Source organism: Silurus meridionalis, chromosome 13 (assembly GCF_014805685.1).
Source record: "Silurus meridionalis isolate SWU-2019-XX chromosome 13, ASM1480568v1, whole genome shotgun sequence".
Lineage (NCBI taxonomy): Eukaryota > Metazoa > Chordata > Actinopteri > Siluriformes > Siluridae > Silurus > Silurus meridionalis.
In genome coordinates, this window is record NC_060896.1 from 26,862,777 (window position 1) to 26,874,241 (window position 11,465).

Genomic DNA, 11,465 nt, shown 5'->3' on the forward strand with positions numbered 1-11,465 from the left:
ACTTGAGTAAAAAAGTTTAGTCAATACTTCAACTTTTACCAGAATCTTTTAAAACACGAGTTTCTGTACTTCTACTTGAGTAAAGGATGTGTGTACTTTTGCCACCTCTGTCGGGCGATGAGCTAACGACAGAAAGAAGGCAGTATAAAAACATGAACGTGAAGAATCAACATTTGAATAAAGGGTGCCAATAATTTTGGGGCCGACTGTGAAACGGGAATTTTACCGCTCACCTACAACATTTGGTTTATTGACGGATTATAAAGAAGCGATTGTTTTTTTTTTTGTGAAGGTCGAGAGGCTGGAGGTGATCAATAAACAGTACGTCAGAGTGATTCCTGCTCGCGACCTCAACGCATCAGACGTGGTGAGTTATTGGCTGTGCAAAAGTTTGTACACCTTCAGGACACTACATAGACGAAACATAAGGAATGAAACACTGTCAAATATCAACGATTAAACAAAACACGCTCGGAATGAAGACAATGAATCGCCAAACGGATGATAAAAAAAAACTTTTTTTTTTGATTGATTGTGTTCTGGTTGTGTTATACATCTATGTTTCACGTTTAAAAGAAGATAAAGAAATAACAGCATTTTTATCCTTTTTTTTGTTACATCTAATTTCCTAAGCCTAGTTCATTAGACGAATATGTGATATTCACATTAATAAATACAGCATATCAAAGTACAGTATATGGGCAAAAGTATTGGGACACCAGACTTTTCAGAATCTTTATGGAAAATGATGAATTTTGCAGATGAAACATTCATCAGATGCTTGAGTTTTAATCCTGACCATATTTTTTGATCTTGCAGAGTCACGTCTGGTTCAATATTGGTACCGTGGACACATTTGAGAGGAATTTGGAGCAAGCACAACAAGAGCTGGGTTTGGAGCGTTCACACAAGTTGTCGGTCTTGTACAGCACAGAGAAAGATTGGTGAGTTTGGCCAGTTTATTAGGTACGAGGCAGTACAGTTGCCTGTCAGCTGATATCTCTTATTGCTTCATATCAAAATCGGTTTGTCCTTGTATTCTTTTTGCAAAAAAAAAAAAATGCTTGGCATCCCATTTTAGGAAAACATGACCTGATGTGACATGATGTGAATCAGGACACATAAGAGCTGGAAAGTGCTTTCCATTTTCTTGAAGAATTGCATTATGTTTTTTAATTAAAAGATGACATGATGTATTGAATTTTTTTAATCAGTTTACAGTTGCATTTAATGTTGTTAGACAAGTTGATTAGAAACTGTAAAAGTGCAATGTATTATCCTTATATTATGGACATAATGTGTGGACACCTGACCATAAGTGCTTCATTTTGAGCATCCCACTCCACATTGATTCCTCATTTTCCTGCTGGAAGAACCTCCACTCTTCTGGGAAGATGTTTCAATAGATGTTGGAGTGTACTTGTGGAGATCTGTGCGAGATTCGTTCAGCTACAAGGGTGTTAGTGAAGTCAGGTACAGGTACTGGGGTTCAGTCAGCACTCAAATTCATCCCAAAGGAGTACAATAGCAGAAGGTCTTCCACATCTTTCAGCCCAAGTAAAGCATATCTTCATGGAGCTGGCTTTGTGCACAGGGGCATTGTCGTGCTGGAACAAGTTTGGCTCTCCTAGTTCAAGTAAAGGGAACTTCCAGGCTAACACATCCAAAGACGTCATATACACTTGTGTGCCTCCTTTTATGTGGTAAAAGTTTGGGGAAGAACCACATATGGCTGGAAAGTCAGGTGTCCCAATACTTTTGTCTTTATAGTGCAGATTATATAAAATTTCAGAAAAAAATTATACGCTTTTTCTGCTAATTTTGCAAATATTATTAAATACCTTGGCACATCTCTTTTCATCTGCTCTGCTTGTCCAGGTCGATCCTCGCGATCTTACTCCCAGTCATCGCAGTCTTCGGTTTGCTCGTATTCAGCTCGAAACAGTGGAAGCCTGGAGGATGGCAGCGCAGGAGAGGAAACAACATCTTCAGGATGACTGAATCCAAAGCTAAGATAGTCAGAGACAGCATTAATGTCAGGCTGAAGGACGTTGCTGGCTGCGAAGAGGCCAAGCTGGAGATTTTGGAGTTTGTGAACTTCCTGAAGAAGCCCAAACAGTACCAGGAACTTGGTGCTAGGATCCCGCAGGTATGGTATTATGTGAAATAAGGTTTAATGAGTCATTTTGACCTCATATACAGTGGTGTGAAAAAGTGTTTGCCCCCTTCCTGATTTCTTTTTTTTTTTTTTTTGCATGTTTGTGACACTTTAATGTTTCAGATCATCAAAGTATCAATTGAAGTATGACAAACATGCAAAAAATCAGGAAGGGAGCAAACACTTTTTCACACCATTGTATGTGTGTGAAATGGGTCTTGACTTGGCCGTACAACTACTTCCATGTTTCTTTTCTTTGTTTGGATTCCTGAATGTGTTTCCAAACAAGCAGCAGAAACTTTATGGAGAAACTGCTGGAAAAACTATGCGATAGAAGATCATTAGAAATTCTTTATTAGTGCTAACTGTGGTTGAAAACCTTCTTACAGGGTGCAGTGTTATCAGGTCCACCTGGCACTGGAAAGACCCTGCTGGCCAAAGCAACTGCTGGTGAAGCAGGAGTTCCTTTCATAACAGTCAATGGCTCAGAGTTTCAGGAGATGTTCGTCGGAGTTGGAGCAGCCCGGGTGAGAGCTGTCCCCTTTTTTTTTTTTTTTTTTTTTTTTAATTTTACTTCATATTTAACTTCTTGCATCCATATAAAAGTCATATAGTCGTCATTCATATCAACAACTTCATTGGTGTCGATTTGAGTTTATATATAAACTACAGTCAAACGATTATTAAAGTAAACAATAAATAATTATTGTTATAGGAAAACTATGAATTTATTAATTAGTCATTTAAAATAACGTCAGGTCCTGTTAAAGCACTGTTATTTGAACCTTTCTTCTTTCTCTCGCGCTCTCGCTCTCATTTTAAAAGTTATTAAAAGGCAACTTCTTGCAAAGAAACGGCACTTTGTCCTTGAGACTTTCCCCTATTGCTAAACTGCTACTGTAACAAAATGCTGACACTGGAGACTCCTTCCATTAAGAAAACTTCCCCATGATGTTAATGCATTCAAATAAATCCATTATTTTAAACTTGTCCTATATTATTGTCCTGCAATATATTTTTTTAATGATATCATCTTCAAAAACTCAAGATATTGAGTATTTGTGCTCGTCGAAGCTTTCGGGTGGAAGGTTCACTTATATATCCTTTTGTTTCGTTAAATGCTGTAGGTGAGGGACACATTTGCGCTGGCCAGAAGACACGCCCCCTGTATCCTCTTCATTGATGAGATTGATGCGATAGGCAGGAAGAGGGGCCAAGGACACTTCAGCGGGCAGAGCGAGCAGGAGAACACACTTAACCAGCTGCTGGTGGAAATGGACGGTATGTTCCAACTGATTTTAAAGAAGCACCAGTGACCTCTCCTGGTCACTGGGTGAACTGCAGTTCTAATGACACGTCCTTTCTTTTTCTTTTTCATTCTGTACCTGTAACAGAGTCTCTCGGTTTCATCCATCTCTCTATCAGTATCACTGTGTTTCACTCGCTTCTCCAACTACTGTATGCGAATCAGTAAATTATCTATGTTAGCTAACAAGCACTCACTGTTTTTAATTATAACGTTACTGAACGTGTTGTTTTTTTTCCCCTCTCTAGGCTTTAACAGCAGCACTAACGTCGTGGTCCTGGCTGCCACGAACCGCGTCGACATTTTAGATCCGGCACTTTTGAGACCTGGACGATTCGACCGGCATATTTACATAGGTACAAAATCTTTCTCTTTACTTTTTACACCTTTTTTGCGAGATTACACACTGAATTTTACCACACGAATCCGTTATTTTCCCAATATATTTAAACAATATGGACTTTTTGAACATCCCATTTCACATTCAGTCCCCATTTTCTGTTAAAATAACCTCCGCTCTTCTGGGAAGATGTTCCAGTAGATTTTGTAGTGTGCTTGTGCAGATTTTTGCTCATTCAGTCATAAAGGTGTAAGTAAAGTCTGGTACTGATGTAGGTGAGTGTGGGTTGTGCTTAGAGCTCTCTAGCAGGAGATCTTCCACTCTAACCCATGTAAAGCATATCTTCACGAAGCTGGTTTGGGGCACAGTCATGCTAGAACAGGTTTGGGTTTCCTAGTTTCCTAGAAAATTTCATGCTGTCACCTCCAAAGATACTATACAATGTGTTTCACCAACTTTGTGGTAACAATTTGAGGAAGAACCACAAATAGCTGGAAATATATATAATATATATAATAATAATTTAGATTGATTTGTCAAAATTAAGATCGGTTACCATGGCAGCTTCGTATCACATGATGTAGAGTTAAGCTCTATGCAATTAAATGGTAAATATAAGGCATACATTTTATGATGATGATAATAATAATAATAATGATTAACAAGTAAATAAAAAAAAGGATAGAATACAAAGTAGATTAAAGATTATGAGATTAGTTTGTAATAAATCTAATATTAAAAATAATAATTAAAAAAATAAGAAGCATACGAATATAAAAAAATGCATATAATTTTTTTAATTTTTTTAAATTTTTTTTATTTTTTGGAAGCCATGACTGATTTTCAGAAATTGATTAGAAAATAATTGCTTTAACTTTTTTTCCATGACTTCACTCAGAGATTTGATTGTGTATTTATAATATGCCTTTTTTTCAAATTGGAATCTGCATTCAGGGGATTTGCTTTATTTAACTCTGGCCTGAGTTTAGGATTTTGCAAGCCGTGTTTCTGGAACTGCCTCGTTCACTTAAGATACGTTTATAAAGACAGTAATAACTTTCGGCTTCACCCAGAAACACTCGTTCTCTGTGTGTGAGTTTTCCTGGCAAGCTTCCTCCCCCCATGATTCATGTACAACTGATTTAAAGAGCAATGCGCTACAGCTGTATTATGTCAGCGGGGATTGCTGTGGTGTCGCGGTGTTAGAACTGATTTATCTCTCGCTGCCGAGAGCTTTTTCTCCACTTCGGCACAGCTGGCTCGGTGGAACATTCCTGTTACGGACATGGAAAAATGGAGGGAGAGTGTGTGAGAGAATAAAGGGAGAGAGAGTGCGGGAGGTAGTGAAAGTACATCTGCTATTCCTGGAGGGGTTTTTGTAAACACCGGGGCTCTTGTGCGCTTCGGAGCGAATGCTTCTCATCATCTTCATCTGGGTGGTATAAATTTCCCTCGCTCCTTTTCTTTTTTTTTTTCTCTCCAATTTCATTATTCTTCTCTCCTCCTCTCTGCCTCTTTTGTGTCTCTTTCCATTCGCAGGACCGCCTGATATTAAAGGCAGGGCTTCGGTCTTTAAAGTGCACATGAGGCCACTGAAGCTGGATTCCAGTTTGACCTCAGAGAATTTGGCGAGGAAACTGGCTGCTCTCACACCTGGTTTCACAGGTAAGAATACAACACACAGCTTTTATTTACTCCACATTCCACATGCTCATGAAACAGATGGATTCTTTGTCATATATATATATATTTTTCATATTCAATGTATTAAGTATTATATATTCATCAATACTATGTAGCATTATTACTGAATACCTTTTTCAACTTATTTGTTTATATTTTATTATCATTTATACACCTTTAGAAATAGACATTATAGTTTATAAGCATGTGTATAATTGAATTGATAGCATTACTAATAGGAGAGTTTATGAATAAATATATTTATTATTATACAGTACATATTGATCCTCAGGGGTGCGCTATAACCATTTAGGAAGCATTATTTAGAGTTTTATCTAATTCGAGCAATTTTTAAGCAAATCTTATTAGTATTAATATAGTAATATTATTATATGTAATTGAAACCTAAGTACTATGAAGATCTTTACAGAGAAACACGATTTCCATGTCTCCATGTTCATGTCAATTTATTTTTTTTCATTTGCTCGATGTAAAAAAAACAAAAAAATACTTGCTGGAAAAAAAATGTAAAAAAGGGAAAGAAAAGTTTATATAGTTTCGAAAAATATAAATGGATTTCTTCAAATAAATTTGCAAATATAATCAAACCAGTGCATCATATACAGTCTTAAACATGTGTGAAGAAATTCTGTAAAGCATCAACGCTTTTAAAAGTGATATACTGAAATATTTCTACATTTAAAAATACAAAATATTCTTATTTATATTTATACAGTAGAATTTCTTCGAGTTTTTTTTTTTTCCAAATTATATATTTGTGTTTATGTTTTTAAAACTTGATGTAAAGGTACCCAGTGTATAGAAATAAAGAACATTTCTGATGTCAGGTGGAGAGACTTTTGTTCTTCACAGCTCATGTAGGATTCGTTTTATTTATGAGTATTAACGCCTGTTTTCAGGAGCCGATATCGCAAACGTCTGTAACGAGGCAGCTCTCATCGCGGCACGGCACCTCGGCCCGGCCGTGACCTCCAGACACTTTGAGCAAGCTGTGGAGCGGGTGATCGGAGGGCTGGAAAAGAAGACGAGGGTTCTGCAGCCTGCTGAGAAAACCACAGTAGCGTACCACGAGGCCGGTCATGCTGTCGTAGGCTGGTTCCTGGAGCACGCCGACCCGCTGCTGAAGGTACACGCGGACTGTATGAGGCTCTGGTTCAGTTACATGTCGAATTCAGGGCAAACAGTTTAGTTAGTGCTTTGTATAATATATAAGGTTTCCTCAGTGCAGTATGTTGTAGTCTATAATTACTATAGACTATACAGACCTTAAATAATAATATAATTCATAATAAATTAATTAACATATATATACATTTAAATATGTAATGCATTAAGGTGAACATCGTTATGGCCCTCAATTAAGAATCATTTCAATATAATTTTTGAATGTAAATAAATAAAGAAACTGTAAAATCTGTATGCAAACACTGGAATAAAGACCTGCAAATTTGACTTTGTCCTTATCCAGAGCAAAATACAAATATTTTTTTTAACTAAAATGTATGTATTTATTCATCTAACTTCAATACACAGAGCAGTGGAGGGTTAAGGGTCTTATCAGGGGCCTTGATCAGGGGCCCAGCAGTGACAACTTAATGATACTGGAATTTAAACTCTCCATCTTTCCTCTTATTTTACAGTTATCCATCATACCTCGAGGTAAAGGTCTGGGCTACGCTCAGTACCAGCCCACGGAGCAGTACCTGTTCACACGCGAGCAGCTCTTTGACAGGATGTGTGTGATGCTCGGAGGACGCGTGGCGGAGCAGGTGTTTTTCGGCAAAATCACTACAGGTGCTCAGGACGACCTGAGAAAAGTCACCCAGTCTGCGTATGCTCAGGTAACTTCTCGTTTAGCATGCCCGGCTACTCAATAATTTGATTTTTATTTCTCAGCACCGTGTTTTTTATTTTATTTTTTTACCATACACACAGATCATGCAGTTTGGAATGAGCGAGTCGGTGGGTCAGATGGTGTTCGATGTGCCGCAGCAGGGCGAGCTGGTGTTGGAGAAACCTTACAGCGAGGCCACAGCCGAACTCATAGATGAGGAAGTGCGCTCTCTCATCAGCAAGGCCTTCGAGAGAACGCACCAACTCGTCACCGAGAAACGAGAGCTGGTGGAGAAGGTACGACCGTGAGCATCTCTGCAAACTCAATTATCAGTAATCCATAAATGTGAATATACAGGGTGGGCCATGGAAAATTCTGTTGTATATTAATACTTAAATAGATGAAGATATATTTATATATTTATTACATTTCAGCTACCTTCTAAAGGGGCAATACTATAGAAATAAAAATTGGATATATTTTAGAGGAGTCAATGTGCAGCTTGTTTAGCAGTACAGATTCACTGTCCTCTGAAAATAACAACATACAGCCATTAATGTCTAAATAACTGGCAACAAAAGTAAGTGCACCCCAAGTAAACATGTCAAAACGGACCAAAGTATCAATATTTTGTCTGAGCACCACTGTTATCCAGCACTGCTTTAATTCTCCTGTGTTTAGAATTCACCAGAGCTTAACAGGTTGCACATTGACTCCTCTAAGATATATCCAAGTTTCATTTCTATAGTATTGTCCCTTTAGAAGGTACTAAAATGGTTGCTGAAATGTGAATGGTGCACAAATGTGAGATACTGTATATTCAAATCAGAAAATTCAGATTTGTATGATCACAATCAGACATCAATCATATGTCCATCATTTATGTCTATCATGTCCTCACTCCTGTCTCAGGTGGGGAAGCGTCTTCTGCAGAACGAAGTCCTCGACAAAGCGGACATGGTGGAACTGTTGGGCCCGAGGGCGTTTGGAGAGAAATGCACCTATGAGGAGTTTGTGGAGGGGACCGGCAGCATTGACGAGGACACTAGTCTACCCGAGGGCCTGAAGGACTGGGACAAGGACGGCGACAATGCAGCACAAGGAGTTTATATACCTGTAGCATGAACAGTGCTCCAGGGAGCTGGAAAAGACAAAAACGCACGACGGGGCATGATCACAGCCGAGCGCAAAGGGCGCATTCACTTTAATTCCTTCTTCTGTGTTTGATTTTCTATGTTAGGGAGAAGGAAGTGTTTTCTGGACTGAGACGAGGACCCGAGAAGGAGGTCCAAGCTCACACGTCAAAGCATTAAAGGAGATGCAGGGACCGGGATCTTCTCAGACTCGGCACGGGACATCTTTTACCTTCATGTGGTCAGAGGTGAAGATCTCAGAAACACTGAAAGATGACTAGCTTGACCACCGAAAATCACACATGAGAAACCTTCTATACGTGAACTAACTTCTTGTGAATTTTCATACATAAGTTCGTTCACGCCGATAACGTTTTTGCACACGTTAGAGTCGTATGCTATGGTGTCCACCAGGCGCCTAAAAGCTCCAGTGTTCTTCCCAGTCCCATGTTTTTGGTTCTGCCAAAATCTTTTTCCTGGGCGAGTAGCGAGAGTGATGTAATAACATATCTACTAGCAGTTATCTAGCTTTGAATTAATACAGATTAAGGGAAATAAACGTGTTTATGGTTCTTTTCTTTAAACAGGTTCTAATGTAGCACAAGATTTGCGTGAACTTGTTTTTGCTTTACTTATAACAGAACGTCACTGCTTTGCCAGCACGCACCAGACGTGGTGATCTACCATTATCCAGATCGCATTTTTAAGTTTTATTTACGAGTAGGAATTTTTTTTTTGTTAGTAACCCAGGTGCAAAATCACTTCAGAGAGCCTGGCTCCTTTTTTTTTTTTTTTTTTTTTAAACATGATTCAGGTCAAAAAGAGTAGGTCATCATTACTCCTCAGGATCCTCTTCAGTAAAGTGATAAGATATTCTGTCTAGCTCATTTCTCAATATAAGTAATATACAATATATGTATAAAAGTATTTCGATAAGTGAATTTTCCAGCCATATGTGGTTCCATCTCAAACTGTTACCACAAACTCAGAGGCACACAATTGTACAGGATGACTTTTGGATGCTTTAGCCTCAAAATTTGCCTTCACTTGAGCCTGAAAACTGTTCATGCATGCTCTTCTGGGAAGAATGGAGCTCATTATAACAGAAAATGGGGATTAAATGTGAAATAGGATGTTAAAAATGCACATACCAAACTTTTGGTCAGGTGTCCACAAATTTTTGTTCGTATAGTGTATTTTGCTTCTGATAGCTGCTTACCCTTTTGGTGCTTTTTCTATTTCATACAAGTCTCCAAAATCAGACCAAGTGACCAGCATCTCCTGAGTGAAATTTGGCGGACGTTTTTTGCCGCTTTTTTGTGAGAATCGTGACGTGAAATCAGAAGCGTCAGGAAATTAAACACTGGGTTTGTTTTTGAAAAACTGTGTTGTGATTGGTTGGTAATTTTTATTGACAATTTAGAATCAGGATTTAGCCTTTTTAGCCTAACGATCTCCATTTTCCTTCAAATAGCATTTGTGCAATACGGTTATTCTGAATGTACAAGGCTGCAATTCGGATACAAATCCATTGCATATTGTCATAATTGGACAAGACATGAATCTTCCTCCGAGTTGCTCTGTTTTCTCCCACCTCCTAGAAATATGATGTTTCAGGATTGACTGCACTAAATTTCCTGGTACAAGTGTGTGTGTGTGTGTGTGTGTGTGTGTGTGTGTGTGTGTGTGTTTCAGGGATGCAAACTTTTGGTCTGGTGGTGTAACATTTAGGTTGCATATTGCAATAAAAGGTTATTTAGTTTTGTAAATAGATTAAATACAAAATAAAAATTTTTGCACTCGGCCGTATCCTTCGACATTTTTGTCGTCTATTCGTTTATAGACTTTATATCGGATTTTGCCGAAACACTGAAGTGAATGCAGATGTTTTATTTAGGAGCGGATTGTGGAACACAGCTTCTCGCTGTTGTGACCTGTTTGTTTGTGCTGTGATCTACATACTGTATTTTTTTTATTATTCGTTTTTTTTTTCGAAACAATGATGCATATTGTACCGAATAAAATTTAACATCCATTATGGAGCTCTGCAGCTTCTCTGGATTAAAACTGAATCTGGAAATGACTGTTTCTGCACCACAATCGGCCATTTTTTTCTTAATTTCCCTGACGAGCAATTTTCACAAATATTTGATTTGTAAATGGATAAATAAATGGATTTAAGTTTTATTGTTTATTTTTTTTGTGTGAATGATATTTGACAGAAAATCGCCTTGTTACTGACTTCCTGAAACAGCAGGAGTATTACACAGATGTTAAGACACATTGAACATGTACAGGGTCGTTGATGAGATTTGAAGAAAGTGGTGCATTTAATTCATGTGACCAAAAATAAAAGGTCTTTTCTTAATTAAAGTTAAACTTAAAGCTGAATATTAGTACATTGCGACTTACATGTATATTACTGCTGCACATACAGGTACATTCAATACTGTATATCTTGCCCGTGCCATCATGAATGAATGCCCCTGTGCACAAAGCCACACATGAAGATGTTCTTTACATGAGCTGGAGTGGAAGATCTGCAAAAAACTCCGCCCTCAACCTTTGGGATGAATGTGAACTCAGACTGCAACCCAGTACCTGGCTTTACTAACACACTTATGGCAGAATGAATCTCACACAAATGTTCACAAACACATTCCAAAATCTAGTGGAACATCTTCCCAGAAGATTGTAGGTTCTTATACCAACAAATGGGGACTAAATTGTTGAATAAGATGTTCAAAAAACACAAAATCTTAGTCAGTTGTCCACAAACCTTTTTCCATATAGTGTATCTACTCAAAGATAGAAGGTAGTAGTGATCAGATGAAACCTAAATCAGATTTTCAGTCTGATTTCAATTTGGTAGGATGATGAAGCATTGATTTTATTTGTAAAGGTTAAGATATGTCTGTAGTACAGAGTGTTTTAAAAACGTTTCTTGGCATCTCACACTTGGGAGATTGTGTGTGTGTGTGTGTGTGTGT

General features: G+C 38.0%; 1 protein-coding gene across 1 annotated transcript in view; it reads left to right on the forward strand.

The window, feature by feature from the left end:
* LOC124395830 (AFG3-like protein 1) overlaps nt 1–10,558 on the forward strand; it is a 14,651-nt gene extending 4,093 nt beyond the window's left edge. The window contains exons 6-16 of the mRNA XM_046864700.1: nt 293–367; nt 820–944; nt 1,879–2,149; nt 2,548–2,685; nt 3,286–3,439; nt 3,713–3,820; nt 5,344–5,469; nt 6,408–6,634; nt 7,149–7,349; nt 7,444–7,638; nt 8,255–10,558. Coding sequence (XP_046720656.1) covers nt 293–367; nt 820–944; nt 1,879–2,149; nt 2,548–2,685; nt 3,286–3,439; nt 3,713–3,820; nt 5,344–5,469; nt 6,408–6,634; nt 7,149–7,349; nt 7,444–7,638; nt 8,255–8,467 — 1,833 coding nt within the window. The 3' untranslated portion in view covers nt 8,468–10,558. The remainder of the gene's footprint in view (nt 1–292; nt 368–819; nt 945–1,878; nt 2,150–2,547; nt 2,686–3,285; nt 3,440–3,712; nt 3,821–5,343; nt 5,470–6,407; nt 6,635–7,148; nt 7,350–7,443; nt 7,639–8,254) is intronic.
* The last annotated feature ends 907 nt before the right edge of the window (nt 10,559–11,465 follow it).